This window comes from Sparus aurata, chromosome 18 (assembly GCF_900880675.1).
Source record: "Sparus aurata chromosome 18, fSpaAur1.1, whole genome shotgun sequence".
NCBI lineage: Eukaryota > Metazoa > Chordata > Actinopteri > Spariformes > Sparidae > Sparus > Sparus aurata.
Genome location: NC_044204.1, coordinates 28,281,330 through 28,297,160, shown reverse-complemented (window position 1 = coordinate 28,297,160; position 15,831 = coordinate 28,281,330). Strand labels below are relative to the sequence as shown.

Here is a 15,831-nt window from a genome sequence, read left to right as displayed (position 1 = left end):
TATCTCACTAGTAAAAGCACTTTGTACACAGTTTATACACTACAACTGGGTTATAATGTACCAAAGCGTTGTAGATCAATTATGAAGGAATCACAAGAAAAACCTCTGCGTTGGCAGGTTGAATAGCATTTAAGCTAACTGTTACTTGGTCTTTTTAGCTAACTAGCTCTTAATTCGTCAGAAAGACCCCCTCCAATGGCCATTATGTGAGTAATTATTTTTAGGCAAAAGTTTTTTTTGGACATCTGGACCAGACGTCCATTCATTAACGATTAAAAATTAAGGGAATAGTTCGCCATTTTGCGAAATACAAGTATTTGTGTTCTTACCGAGGGTTTGAGGAGAAGAAGCAGCCACTCAGGTTAGCTTAGTTTAAGACCGGGAACTGAAAAACAGCTAGCTTAGCTCATCCAAAGGTAATAAAATATGCATACAAGCACACCTAAAGCTCTCTAATTAGCTTTTTGTATCTGTTTATAATTCGTACAGAAATGAAGCCTTACAAACATTTTTTGTGTAAGTCACTTGTCACTTTCTGTATTCTCCAATAGTTGCTTAGCAACCATTTTGCCCAAAGAAACGCTGGTATAAAAAACCCATAAAACTGTGAATTGTCCTTTTTGCACATCGTTTTTATGAGCTTTACAGCAATAGGATAAAACATGTTAATTATTGGGATTTAGAGGAACTGTTAGGCAGATTTTAACTTTAATTTAGCTGTTTCAACGTTTTGTGCTAACCTAAGCTAGGTTAAGCTAACAGGCTGCGTTTATGTAGCTTCATATTTAAAATGGAAGACATGAGCGTGGGATCATTCTTGTCATCTAACTCTAGGTAAGAAAGCAATTAAGTGCATTTTTCAAGCGTTGAACTATTATTTTAAAAAGGGGTCAACCAATATGGTTTAATCAGCACCTGTATGGATCCCGATTATTAGTAATCAAACAGACTAATTAGCAATATTTGGAACCCATAAAAATTAGCAGTAAAAACACAAATCTTAGTGTTAAAGTTGAGAATAACCAGTGATACTCAAGTTTACTCAAGTACTGTATTTCAACTTCAGTTCAATTTTGAGTTACTTTACTTGCGTATCTCCATTTTCTGCTACTTTAAACTTATACCTCTCTTAATTGGATCATTTTAGTTATTTGCAGATTCATATTATTTAGTGTTGATGGGCTGTTACTTGTGACTTGTAACCAATCAAATAGTGTTGTGGGCGGGACGTTGCGTAAGACCACATAGTGGAGACTACAGACAGAAAGGGATGTGACATCAGAGCCAAAGTACTGCTTTTTTAAAGCAATTGACACCCCAAAAGTTCTAAGTAATGACTTATAACTGATATATAAAGCATTAGCACATGAATTATTAAAATGTAATAAAGCCAATAATTATCTTTTTTTTATGGATTGTGGATCATTTTATTGATTAAGTCTATTTGAAAATAATGAAAATAGTAGCCTACAAAAAAGACAGTTATAAAGAGTACCTCATTAGAAAGTTGTGGCCTACCAGTAATTTTTTTATGGACTTGATGTTTTGCTTTGTGTCCTTTTAAAAACAGCTTTATTATAGCTATCAATCAAAAGTGATGATAAAATGATTGTACTGATATGGTCCTTGATGTGGAATGGGCTCATTTTCCTCCCACACTCTCACACACACACCTTCAGGCACACATACATGGAGAGACCTGCATGTGCTGGTTTTTTATTTATGTCTGGAGACTTCTATCAGGAACAGGCAGTACTGTGCTGCCGTGTGGGATCCAGCCCTGACTTTGTGCTGCTCGTGACTGTGGGTTTTAGTGATGCATCATCCTAGACACTACATGACACACAGCAGCGTGCACTAGAAGGCCTCCTCACCTGCTCGCAGCTGCTTTCTTTCACCTGAGACTCTCTGCTTTCATGCTGTCTGCTACCCTGACTGCTAATTGGAAAAAAAGGGGTCATTCGTTTCCTCCTGTTGTGATGAAGCTCAGTGTGAGAGAGACAGTGTAGGACACACACACTTGGCCCATCTGTACTCTGTGCCCTGGGAGTGGTTGGGAGTTAGACATGTTAGACATGGTAGACGGACATCAATACTAGTGCAGATGGCACTGGGATGGCACTCAGGAGTGTGTGTGTGTGTGTGTGACTGTGTGTGCCAGCTCCTCATAGATAGCTGCCAAACGGAGGTAATCTTATCCTCGTCTCAAAGAGTGATACAGAAAAGACACACTTACTCAAGCTTACATCCCACCAGTCACAAAATGGCCTCATTCCCAGCTTAACTCAGAATCAATGTGAGCCAAATCAGTGTGTGTGTGTATGTGTGGGCAGAAGGGGGTGGAGCAGTCAAAGGGGGGTAACTGGACAAAGTCTACATTCCCTTGCAAGTGGCCTTGGTCTTCACACACATAGGTCCAGTAACGGCTGTGTGTGTGTGTGTGTGTGTGTGTGTGTGTGTGTGTGTGTGTGTGTGTGTGTGTGTGTGTGTGTGTGTTAGAGAGAAACAGAGCTATAAAGTTGAGGTTCTTGTTCTGTGTGTTCTATCAGGAGTGTAATATGAGTTCAAATCCTTTACCATAGTAGAAATTACCAATACGACGTTGAAAACATTCTTATAAGTAAAAGTAATTTATATTATGTAGCTATATACAGTCATGCATTCAAATTAAATAACGGTATATGATATTATTTGATTGTAAATACTGATTAATGTGTAAGCAGCACTAGTTTACATGCAGTTAGGTTTAGGGTAGTGGTACCCAACCTGAGGTCTGGGCCCTTCCATTGGGTCATAAGATAATTCTGACAGCTCTTAGACGATTGATAAGAGAGGAGAGAACAAAGTTAAACACAATTGTTTTAATGAATTTCTGTAAAATATTTGCTGTTATTTATGAGATATTGGTATTCCCAATCATACAATGTTTTTTTTCATCAGGGGCCAGATATTAAATTTCATTTCGTTTCGTTTTCTTTTCCGCTTTTCCATGAGGGTTGCGGGATGTTGCCGCTTTTTATCCCCCTGAGGGGTTGCCGGGCTTACTGGGGCCAAATCCAGTTCTACTCATGGGCGAAGGCCAGGGTACACCCTGAATGAGTCGCCAGCTCATTGCAGGACCCTTACTGATGGCAGAGGCTGCCCCACAGGGTGCCAACTGCACTGAGCTACAGCCGCCCCACATTAAGTTAGGCATTAAATTATATGTTTTAAATTTAAAAACATTGTTTTAACAATCCAGGAATGGTAGCCATGCATACAATTCATTAGCCGGTCCCTGAGTTGCAAATCTAAGCTTTTCCAGCTTCAAGTGAGCCATTACCTCATCAACCCAGTGGCTATGCAAAGGGGGGAGGTCAGATTTCCAGTTGTGCAAAATGAGGCATATTTCTTACAGTGAAGAAAAGGCCAGAGCTTGGTTCTGGGCTCAGGAGAGTCTCAGATCTCTGTGAGTCAAGCCAAATATTGGAAAATTGGGCTCTGGGTCTATGGCCTTATTACTTATGTATGAGGATGTTTCAAAGATTTTTGCCCCAAAGGCATGTCTAAAATAACTGGAAAAGGGTTGCTGGGTCTCGGCTACATTGCTGACAGGTTGGGTTAAATTCTGGAGAAAATTGTGCAAGCCTTTTTCTAGACAGGTTGACTCTGTGAAGTATTTTAAACTGAATCACAATGTAGGTTGTGTGGATCCCAGCCCTGGCTGACCTCCAGGCTTCACCTGAAATCGTCTCACAAAGTCATCCTCCATTTTTATTTAAGAGGGTCAAACGACGGCGAGGCTACAAACAGTAAGATATCATAAATCCGAGACATAGAGTTACCCATACAGTAATCATTATGAAGTAAAAGTTAATTGCACAATGTAATGGCTGTAGTATATTTGCACCATCGGCATATCCTTGTTTTCATAAACCTCACTTTCACTTTGCAATTTTGTCTGTCATCTGGCACAAAATCTCTCAGGAAAATGGTGGATCCAATCAGGCGGGCAGCCTGGTGCCATTTCTGTCTTCACTTTTGACCAAATGTTGTGAATGAACTCATGTCTTGCTGCCTGTTGTTGGTAGTTGCTACTGTGAGAAAAACAGAAAGTGAGCTGGTATTCTTTCCAACATTGACCCCAACAATAATACACTTGGGAATGCTCGGGGTGGAGGAGGAGTTGTCTGCATCCACTTTAATCTGCAAACTAACTATAGCTGTAAAATACGTGCGGTGGAGTGAAAAGAACACTACTTGCCTCTGTGATGTAGTGGAGTAGAAATGTAAAATATTTACCCCAAAATTCTATCTTGATTTAATATACTGTTATTTTTCAGCACCAGGGTTTTATACCTCCCAGAGGTGAATGCAGGGAACTACATGTGAGAGTAAAACTACATACAGACAACATGAAGTGACATAAAAAGAGCTGAAGAGGTTAAACCTTCAGCTTATTTTATATAATACCATTAAGTGTCTTTCCTCAAGCTGTAATCATGACTGTAATAGTTTGTTGTTGAGAAATTCGGTGGCAGACACTCTCACTATGTCCCACTGCGAGGCTACTGAAAGTGTTTCAAACGCTGTAATCAGGTGATAGACTTCAGGTCAAAGGTAGCAGGTGGAAAACATTCAAAAACATAGAACACAGACATTTTCAGCTACACGCTCAAATGGACCAATGGTCTCCCTCATACACAGGAAATGTGTCATAATACAGCCTAAAATGAGGCACGTGATGTAGTTGGCCTCCTGTTGTTGGCCCACTCTTACTTTCTAACATGTATCAAAGTTCAGAGTTCTGTCTTTCCTCCTGATGCATTATTGAGCTTTTCATGTTAGGATGCCAGGTGTGAAGTATTGTGGTATTCATTAACAGGAAATACTTTGATCTGCTGTTATGCACCAGCAGCTTTTTTACAATTTTACAACAATGTCAAACAGGCGGCTGCAGGCAGGATGTCAGGAGTTAGATTTTCTGGTAACAGCAAAAAAAACAATTATAGTTATTGATGAATAGCAGCAGGTATTTCCAATATTACATTGTTGGACACATTTTTAAGGTAGACTTTACTTTATTTAAATGAATAACGATATAAACTTAAGGCAACTGTGCATTTAATACGGTTGCCTGGTGCTGTAACTTCTGGGACACATCAGATGATAAGTCAGAGAGTGAGGAAGGAAGTGAGCGAACAGAATAAAACTCAAATACATAAACTCATACTAGATATTGATAGTGATGGAATCTAACTAACTAATTTACTCAAGTACTGCACAGAGACTACTTGAGGATACTTTTTATGACGCTGGATATAGAAGATTATTTAGTTTTTCTTTGATGATGACCTACCAAAGTTCTTAATCACCCATTGTGATTCACTGTTCACTACATCCTTGTTTGACATTTCCACACACTCATGACTCTAAAGTGCAATGCTGAACGCTATCTAACAGGTCAGCTTGACCGCGAAACTCTAAACTTATCGGAAGAGGGCATTCACATTAACTTTTCCATGACTTTTTTTGTCTCCCTTCAGCTTGCTCACTGGCGGCCGGCAGACTCCCCAAAATCCAGGGAAGGTCGAGAAGGTACGCTGTTTCTACAAAGAGTCCTGCACGACTTCATGGGGATGATCGATAAGATGATGACTGTATTGATTTGTCTGTGTCTCTGCTTTCTCCACCAGTACGGCGGTGGTTGGAGGTTTATTCGCGGAGTGGCTGTGAGCCTCGGGACACTCTGGTGGAGGTTTGGCGGGAGTTGCCGGGGGAGACACACCATCTTTTTGTCCCGTCCTGTGTGTCGGTGAGGCGATGTGGTGGCTGCTGCGCTGACGAGGCCCTGGAGTGTGTTCCCTCGCTCACACACACACTCACCATGGAGGTACAGACACACAGACACACTCTAAACCCCAACCTGCCTCAGTGTAGAACAGCAGATGAGTAATGAAAACAGTGAGAGGATGTTCGCAGTTTAACATGACATTTCTTCTTATCTGTGTAAAGCTGATGAGAACTTCCTTCATGAAACACGAGCTCATCGAGCTGCCCTTCGTCGAGCACAGCCAGTGTGAGTGCAGGTAATGAAACACACAATCGATGTCATGTTCAGAGATGTATGATTTACCTGTTGTTTCCTGACCTCACTGCACCTTCCACTGACACCACCTGTTTTATCCATGTGCAGGTTAAAAGAAGAGTTTCATCCAACACCATCCACAAGGTAACAGCTCTGGATGTTAATCTCACTTTTTCTGGTCATGTTTAATTGTGTGTGGGTGAGTTGTTGACGTAAAATCTCACATTCTGTCATCTTTAATGACTTTATTAAACCCTCTCTGTGCAGCCATGTCCACTAATGATGCTCTTATTATTCTGCTGTTGATGTTGTTGATGCGGCAGAGGTAATCTGAGGAGCGTTTCAGTCAAAGACAGCCCTGATGAAGCCCACAGAGCCTCGAATGGCTTAATAGTGTGGAAAAAGGATACTTTTTCTCTTATTTATTATCTGTGGCAAGCAGCTTTCATCAGTTTCAAATGTTTTGTCATTTTGGTTGTTTGGAAGATTTGGAAAACTCTTCCTTGCTGCAAAAGTCTAACATCTCAGGCCCAAGTCTCACCTTTTACATGCAGGAAAACAAAAAAATCAACACATTAAATGTCAGTGTTTGCTTTCCAGGTTGAATAATGATTAAGCACAGTGAAGAATAGATGTGCTCAACCTTGTTTGAGTGGTGCATTTGAACAGCAAATGCCCAAAAGTGAGTTAATACAATGCTTTTCTTCAGGCAACTGTCAACAGATTTCCAAAACAGTCATTTGTTGCAACGGCATTACCATCAATACATTATTTATAATCGTGTGTTCCTGACGCTATGTGCAGGAAGATTGGCCTGTGGCCTGTCATGTCAGTTTGGGCCCCCCAAGAGAAAAAGTGAGGGAACCCCCGCTATAGAGGGTAGCAACTGGGGACTTCCTGCTGACATTGGCCAGTAAGTGGAGTACACCCTGGACAGATTGCCAGCTCATCACAGAGAAAACAACAATTCATGCTCACATTCACACTGACAGGCAACTTTGAGTCACTAACCTTGTTGATGTGAGGCGACAGTGCTAACCACTTCATTACCCAACCACAAAAATCCTACTTTTATACCTTTATGAGATAGTTGAACAGGTGGACTCAAACCAGGCACACTGTGTGGACTAAAACAGGATAGAATTGTGATTTTGTTGTTTTAGTTTTGGACAATGAAACATTCTCGTTCATGCTGTAGACACTCTGCTGTGCAGGTCTGGTTGACGGTCAGCTGGGACTAACAGCTGTACACTGTGAAGGGAACATTTCTGTTGGATCCCTGATGTTTGTTTGTGTACCTCATACTGGCAGGTCCAACAGGACAATCATATGATTGCATCTTTAATGTTTATGTCCCCCTGCTTCCTGTTAGTGCGCGGACATAAATAAAGGATTCCGATGTATGTGTGTGTATGTGTGTGTACAGTTTGTGTTTAGGGTTTATGTGTCTATATGACTGTTTGGTTTTGCTGAATCTCTACCCATACTGTATGTCCGCATGTGTACATTCTCTATGTTTTAGTATTAATCTGAACGTTTTTTTGTGTGTGTGTGAATATTTGTTTCTGCGTGTTTATGTGTGTGCCCCTTAGTGAGTTAGCATCTGTGTGACTCTTTCCCAGCATCCCCTGGGACAGCCCGCATCCTGTTGTCACCATAGTGATGATTTTATCTCCGCTGCCATGTGCTGTCTCACAGAGTCATGGAGCCGAGTCACGCATCCATGATTGTAAATTAGTGCTCCAAAGACAACAGCAGCAGTTAATAATGTCAGAGCTAAGCTGGTTAACACTGTGCCCATCTGTGTGCAGATGTACTTTGCTGTTGAGGACACCAGCATTTATCAAAGTAAAATAGATTTGGCTCAGTAGAGGCTGGAAACTTAAAAAGATAAAGAGGATAGATGGCTGGACATCGCCCCAAAATATAATTAAATAGGAATCAACATGATCCAACTACAGACTCAGCGGTGGCCGCGCCTTTGCAGTCAAGGCCCATAAACTTTGGAACAATCTCCCACCCTCCCTTCGATCAGCGCATTCCCCAAACTCATTTAAAACTCAACTCAGAACCTCTTCTGGAGCGTTTGTGTCCGCTTGAATTTTGCCCTCCTGACTATTGTTTATAATTAACTGTCATCAGAGTATTTGTGTTTTGCATTTGCATGTTTTTTCCTATTTGTTATTCATTTTCTTGTATTTGTTATGGTTCTGGTCAATCTCCTCCTATCTCAATAAAGACCAAACAATCAATGAGAACCTACCTCATGTTACGACTGATATTTTGAATGTACATCATGTGAGAAAATGTTAAAAAGCCATTGAGTAACAGAATCCATATCACTGATACATAAGAAACATAATGCAAAGCTGGATAAAGTTGCAAAAAAGGAATACAAATACAGACAAATATCATAAGTTACTTTTTAGAAATGAGCCTGTTGACGTTAGAAATTATTTACAAGAGAATGTAGAGGATGTGATGCTCAGTTGAAAGTCACCAAACTCTGAAACCACAGTGAGTTTCCTGTTTTGAAAAGGAGATTTATTGTGTTTTTTGAAGGTCTGGATGTTTGTGTTGGGGCTTTATTAACACAATTATGAGATGAGATATATTGGGACTGGGTGCTGTTTGACATTTTCAGATAATTAAGCGCAGATACAAAATGTGATATAAACTTGTTTTTCTTTTTAAAGCCCTTTTATTGCTTTAAAAGAAGAAGTTGGCATCATTTTCAGATGTTAAAAGCTACTGCACAGGGACTTTGCCTGAGTAGAAAACAGACTCAATGATGATTTAAATAAGAAAATGTCACATCAAAGAGTAAGTGAGGAAATACAAACATTCAACAGGGACGTATACTGTCGGGTTCATTAAGTATATTCACTCAAACTTTTGTGTCATTTTGTGTGTCTTATATTCCCAGGCCGCATCTGAAGCCAACAAGAAAAGACAAGAAGAAGGAGAGGGGAAAGTCCAGACAGAAGACAGCCGGGGCCATCGGAGCTGTGTATGTAAAAAAATAAGTTCACACGTTTTTTTTTTTTGACCCAGTTACAAACCTTACGTTTATGTCATCATCAGTGTGAGTGTTTGGATTAGAAAAAACAAACTGGGTTATCTAGTCTGTATTATTTCTGAAGGACAATTTGTTTTACAGCCACAGCAGTCAAGGTCACACACACACACGCACACACACACACACACACACACACACACACACACACACACACGCACACACACACACACACACACACACACACCACCTCTGGGACTTACCTCTGTGTAATACAAAAGACAAAAGGTGTATAACAACAACACTGTATATCATCTAGTCATTTGTATTTGATAGTCATTGTAATCAGTTATGTGACTTTTATTTTTTCTGTAATTTACAACTCTTGCTGTTAAAAAGGTCAGCAAGAAATATACAAGAAAAAAGCACTTTGAAGCTATTAAACTTATCATGTTATGTTTTTGTGTTTAATGAGGACAACAATTTTGGACATTGGTCCTCAATGGTGACTCTCTGCATCCCTGCGGTCAATGTGCGTCCACTAAAGGCGCTTGTTTTTGCCTCAGATCCATTTTGTTTAACCAGCATCAGCCATCATTTTGATCCCGGTGATCCCAGTGACCTGACTCCATTTGCTTAATGTTCATTTTATCTATGTAAAATACAGTTCATTCAAACTTGACAGAAACAAAGTAAAACCCACCTCAAAACTCCTCACTAACTGAGTTAGATGTTCAAATATTAGGCGGCAGAGAGAGGACGGACTTCAGAGAAGACAGAGCCAGCGTATTTTCATCTCACATGAATTAAAGGTTTATTTCATTGCAGCCCGTTTCACGGCTGGTGACTTAAGTGCCTTTGCTCAATTGCGAACCAATTTAAATATTGTTGTTTCGACTAGTCATTTAGACACAACAATACTGAAGTCACCCTTTAACCTGTTACACAGATCAGGTGAGCTGATTCAGCCAGAGTTAGCACTCTCTTTTTCCATCCGCTTCCCCTTCACTTCGCTGTCAGTCTTTTCCGGCCTCTGGGGGCCAGAGGTGGCTCGGTCTGGGTGTGACGTCCCTCAACACCCATCCATCACTCAGAACAGGCTTTATTCAGACGCTGGCAGGGGTGAAATCTGTGTAATTTGCTCCCAAATGCCACCTTCTCTGTCTATGCCAGCGGCAGGCGTGGTCATCGGGATGTGAACAAAGATGGCCCCTCTCTGCCTCATTAAGTTACTTCATTAAGACTGCCAGACTCCCGGGAAGACTGGGGCAGAACCAGCTCCAGTTAATGGACCAACTGACGTAGAGAACTTTCTCAGACTCAGAAAGTACAGAGAGTCTGGAGGAGAAACTGACGGCCTCAAAGGCAGCCGAGTGACCATAGTCATGGTAACGGACATGAGACAGACCGACGAGAAAGAGCAGAAAGTTTGTTAGCAGAAAAGGAAACAGTATCCCATATTAGTCACACATCTCCCACACACTGCATTGTGTGGGCTTGTCTCAGACTGGCACTGTGACAATGTTTAAACAAAGCATTTTATTTTAACCATGCTGGTGACGTGGTTTCGGAATCAGTAGCAAAATCTTGTAGACCCTGTATTGATCTCATGCTACGACAGTCTGTCGACTCACCGCCACTGGCACAGACTGAAATATTGACTGTTGTTACATTCATGATCGCCTGAGGTCGAAGTCGGCACAATAAGATGACCTCTGACCTTTTCAGCAGCACGACCACAAGGAGGACGTTTGTGTTTTTTAAATGAAGTGTCTTTATAATCACTGGTAAGATTGTCATCATCATGAAAGTTGGTTCAGACATTCATACCTCCCTTAAGATATATTAAAACTTTGCCCAATCTAATGGCATTCCCATCAGCCTCAGCGCTACTTTGAGTTTAGTGCTAATAAGCAAATGTTAGCATGGTAACACACTAAACAAAGATGGCGAACATATAAGTCGCTAGCATTGTGACGTCTCAGCCTAACATAGCTGCTTGCATGGCTGTAGACTTATACTTAAATATAACTTTATTTATTGGATGTAACCAGCATTTACAGAATAATTGCTTTTAGTTTAAACTCTTAATCAATTTATCATGAATTCTGCAGCTAAACCACACCGTTCTTAAACCCCTCTTACATCCAGGACCCATGTTGCCCCAACTCTCCCTCCACCATCCTCTCCTCCTCCTCCTCCTCCATCACCTCCTCCTACCAGTGTCTCTCCCTCTTCGTCTCCCCCTCCGACGCCATCTACGAGGCCTCATTGCCGCCCTTGCAGAGGGAGGAAGTGGGTTCTGGATGAGACGTCTTGTCAGTGCCGCTGCACCATCAGCGCTGAGAGCTGCAGCCGGAAGAACCGAAGGCTCAACCCTCAACGCTGCAGGTCAGTCCACACACAGCCGTTACAATAAAGATCTGTTGGTTTTCTGGCAGCAGCTGTATCTCATATGGCAGGTACGGCTCATAATGTAAGTTGTTTTAGACAAGAGCTTCTGCCAAGAAAAAGTACACGTACATGCTGACTTTGTCACGGCACAAAGAATCCATCATACGTGTGAGAATCATTCCTGTAACTGTCAAACAAGAATTCACACTGAAACCCTCTCTCTCTATATTGTTTATTGTTCCAGGTGTGATGCCATGAGGACTTGATGTGTCCTCCCACTTTCTTTTCACCTCCTTGTGTCCTACATACCCTGCTGATTCATCGCCCACTCCCAGCATCAGTGCCATGGAACATATGGACTCTTGGACAGCCAGTACCTCAGACTGAAGGAAATATTGATGGAAGCACGTGCAGGAACTTGATGTAGCGCTCTATAGTTTAGCAACAAGTGCAGCATTACAGCCTCTGCTTGTGTGTGTGCAGACAAACATCTCACCACCTCTTTGGTTCTGTAGCAGAGCTTCTGTCAGTCCACATGCACATGCGTGTTCAGACATGTAGACTCGCAAAACACATCTCCATGAGTGGAGGGATGAAATGGCAACTCTGAGAGACCCGCCTTGCTGTGAGAAGTTCTTTTGGTCTGCGTTGAACTTATAAATACAATAAGTCAGTAGAAACAGTTGACATGAAGTGGATCCGTCATACGCAGATGTCATACATATTGATGCCTCACTGGAAGTTGTGATTTGTTATTCCATGGGGAAGTCAAGACCAATTTTTGTGCGAAGGATTTAAAAAACAACTGCAACAGATTACAGATGGACACGTCCACACTCAGACATCCCAGAAGGACACAGGACATGCACATGAACTGGCACCCCAGTGTGCGTGGACCTATAGTTCAGCTGAATGCTGGGATGGAGCGAGATCTGTGTGGTCTCCCCACTGAAAGAACCAGATGGGTTATCCCTGCAGCCGTTCTCTCTCATTCAAAGTGCATGACCACGGGCTGGCTCTCCAAGCCGCTTTCCAGCATTTGTTTAATTTGGGCCTTTTGTCTCCATCCTTCCTCGGCTCCTCGATTGAAAGCAGCCGCTTTGCCTCTCTTTGCCTCTCTTTTAGGCAGTGAGGAGAATGACAATAATGAGGCCTGGCGGCTGTCCACTGCTTCACACACAAACATTCACACTTATAATACCAGGAACACAGACGACACCGCAAAAGCAGAGACACACTCGCTCTGTGCTATAGCAGGCACACACACACTCAAACACACACACACACACACACACACACACACGCTTATTTACACACACATGCAATGTGAAATGAATGCAGGTAGCCATAAGCTTTTGTTTGTGCCACACCAAGTGTGCAAATATGTCTGTTGTTTATATTTGCAATTTACTGCAAAGTCTTCATTTAAAATTGTATTACATGCCTCTGTTTTATATTTTATTATAATTCTGTCAAGTCGATTGGAAAGATATTCTATATTGCAGAATGTGTCTTTGTTTTGTTTCTGTTCATCTTTAATCCGTCTGCATAAAGAGTCACTCTGGGTGGCCGGCTATGTGCGCACTCGCCATCTAAACCGATACCCAAATGTATTGAATTTAAACAGAGACGGCTCACACAGGCCACCGATGGGAGATTATATACATTATAATGTGTAATTCAAACAATCAGTGGGGCAGTGTTGTCCGCAGCACACACAAACCAAGCAAATAGCTGTCCCAGTGCAGTGAAAGGAAAACATGGCTGTTTTTGTTGCATGTTAGAGGCGGGACAGAAAGAGCATTATTCATTTGGAACATAACTTGTTTATATTCTGACTGGATCTCACGGTTTAACTCCATGTTAGTTCATGACTGCTTGGCTGCCGTGTGGGACCGGGGATTTGAACTGTGACTGTTTCAGAAAGGATGAGGTTTTCGAGCAGCTTGTCAGTCAGCGTGACGGGCTGCAGCCAGAGCTCAGAGGAGCCATAATGGCGGGTCACGGAGTCCTTTGTCCCATGCTAAATTTACTGAGAACATTTTGCCAGTGACGTCTTAGCTTCATGACAAATAGTAGCTTTGAAATGCCATGATTCATGTCTGTACTTTCCCCGCAGTCTAGAGTCTGAATTATTTGTGTGCCAGCCGCGAGCAACAGAACTTTGTTTCTGCGGCTGGTGTGATAAGCTCTGTATTTATACTCCCGTGAGATGAGATTATTATTTTCCACGCTCGAGTCCTTTGTTCAGTGTTTGGTATTATTGTCAATCAATGCTTCAATCACTACCTCTATATCATAACATATTAATGGCCAAGTATTAGAGCATTGTTGTTACTTTTCTCTGTGTTATTTCAGACCTCTTTTGTGATAACGATGTATTTCATTTACATTTGGCAATAAGCATATTCTCCATTGTAGAGATGTGGAGCTGCAGCAGATCTGTGGTGATTGTCACTGGTTTAAAGGATCCTATAGGAGTTTTATGTGTGTGTCTTTAGTAATCCGAAGGGAAGCGTTTTTCGTAAGAGGAGAACTGAACTAACTGGTCTTCTGCGTACAGACCTAGACACTGTGTGATAATGTGGAACAGGAAACGGTTTCTCAAAGCGTTTGTAGCCTCAAAGTCCTGGTGACCATTTTTGGCTTTAAAGGAGGAGAGTGAGCATTTTGCAACTTTCTTGCTGAGAGTCACATGAGTTGTGAGATGTCATGTCTGTACAGTATATATGACGCTGGAGTTAGCAGTCGGTTAGCTTAGCTTTGCATAAACACTGGAAACAGGGGGTAACAGCTAATTATGCTCTGTCTAAAGGTAAAGAAAAATTCATGTATTTGGTCGTAGAGGACATAGTTTCTGCTGAGTCCCGACTGTTGGCACTAGTCGGCCCTTGTTGGCAGCTTTTCAGCCTGCTAAGCAAACTCAATTGGCTAATTCTTTCATGTTAATTTGTTGCATCTGGGCCTTCAAACTCAGTTTCTTTGTTGAAAAAAGTGTGAAAACGACAAGTTGTGGTTTTATGGGTTTTTATGTGCTGAAGTATTTGTTGGCTCTGAATGTTTTTAACCAGCAGACACTCCAAGAAGTCACTGCTGTCAGTCACGAAATAGTCTGGCACATAAACCCCCTTTTAAATGACAAATAGTCAATTTGACAGTTCAGTTTTTATATGGATTTAACAAGCAATGTATACTGAGATTTCGAGGTGCACGTAGGCAGCTTTTGTTACTTTTGGATGGAGCCAGCCAACCTGTTTCCCCTTGTTGCCAGTCTTTATGCGAAGCTAAGCTAACCAGCTGTGGATTTAGCCAGAGTATTTACTAGACAGACATGAGATTAGTATCAATCCTCTCTTCTGACCTTCAGCAAGAAAGCCAATAAACATTATTCCCAAATATCCAAACGATTCCCTTTAATTTTTTCCCCTAATGTTCTAACCTGCGTTTCTCGATGATATTGCGTTTTGGGAACAAGCAAACAAATGTTTTGGGAAACCCTAAGAGTCCCTGAACCTCAGTACAGATTGCACTTGTGTTTGAGATTGCAAAGCATATACTGTCCATCAGTCCACTGGAAAAAATAAAGACTTCTGTTGAAGACAGATCTTAAGGAGCCAACAGACTTAGATTGAAAAGCTCCACTCTCACAAAGACATGTACGACCTCTCAAATACATTCCATCCAAAAAAAGTTGAGGTGCACCGATACCTTTTGGAGGGCCTCTGGGGCTCGACTTGTATCTTCTTGTGACCAAATTTTCCTTTATTTTACAATACTGAATAGTTAAAGCAAGCATTCCACCAGAAAATATTAGATCAAGATAACAACATTAGGATAAACAGCTTGGACACGCTAATATTCAAACGTCCCGAGTCAGTATGAAACATCAGTGTGCTTTGTATCGACACAGTCTACATTGTACTGTAAAGGTAGCTCTGTTCTAGCCTCCAGTGTCTTAGCCTATAGAGACCCCTTACTAAACTATATAACATTTTATAATCTCTAATATCCAGCCGTGACCTTGTCTATGACGTAATGCATTCTTTAGAGATGTATTTGTAAATTCATTTTAGCAGCTGTACTCTGCTAATACATTGTACTACTGTAGCCTATGTATAAAGAAAAAAAAAAACTACACTCTTTTTTTGCTGCTACACCATTTGTGCCCTTTTATGATGTCTTTGTAGAAAACAATGCAGTTTTATGTTGTATTAGTATATAAATGCCAACTAGTCGATTCAATGTCCCCATAAAAAGTGTATACTGCATCGTGAAGTATATTGAAAAATGATACCAGGATACAACCGTGATGTTACAGATGTTATTAAAGGAAATGTCTTATTTTTCATATAAA

At 41.3% G+C, this 15,831-nt stretch overlaps 2 protein-coding genes across 2 annotated transcripts in view; one reads left to right on the top strand and one right to left on the bottom strand.

Moving 5' to 3' along the window:
- nudt22 (nudix (nucleoside diphosphate linked moiety X)-type motif 22) overlaps window positions 1-373 on the bottom strand; it is a 15,380-nt gene extending 15,007 nt beyond the window's left edge. The window contains exon 1 of the mRNA XM_030395914.1: window positions 330-373. The gene's annotated coding sequence lies outside the window, so the exon portion shown is untranslated. The remainder of the gene's footprint in view (window positions 1-329) is intronic.
- Window positions 1-15,831, top strand: part of vegfba (vascular endothelial growth factor Ba) — a 17,168-nt gene extending 1,337 nt beyond the window's left edge. Inside the window, exons 2-8 of the mRNA XM_030395916.1 lie at window positions 5,526-5,577; window positions 5,676-5,872; window positions 5,995-6,068; window positions 6,176-6,211; window positions 8,994-9,077; window positions 11,235-11,474; window positions 11,722-15,831. Coding sequence (XP_030251776.1) covers window positions 5,526-5,577; window positions 5,676-5,872; window positions 5,995-6,068; window positions 6,176-6,211; window positions 8,994-9,077; window positions 11,235-11,474; window positions 11,722-11,743 — 705 coding nt within the window. The 3' untranslated portion in view covers window positions 11,744-15,831. The remainder of the gene's footprint in view (window positions 1-5,525; window positions 5,578-5,675; window positions 5,873-5,994; window positions 6,069-6,175; window positions 6,212-8,993; window positions 9,078-11,234; window positions 11,475-11,721) is intronic.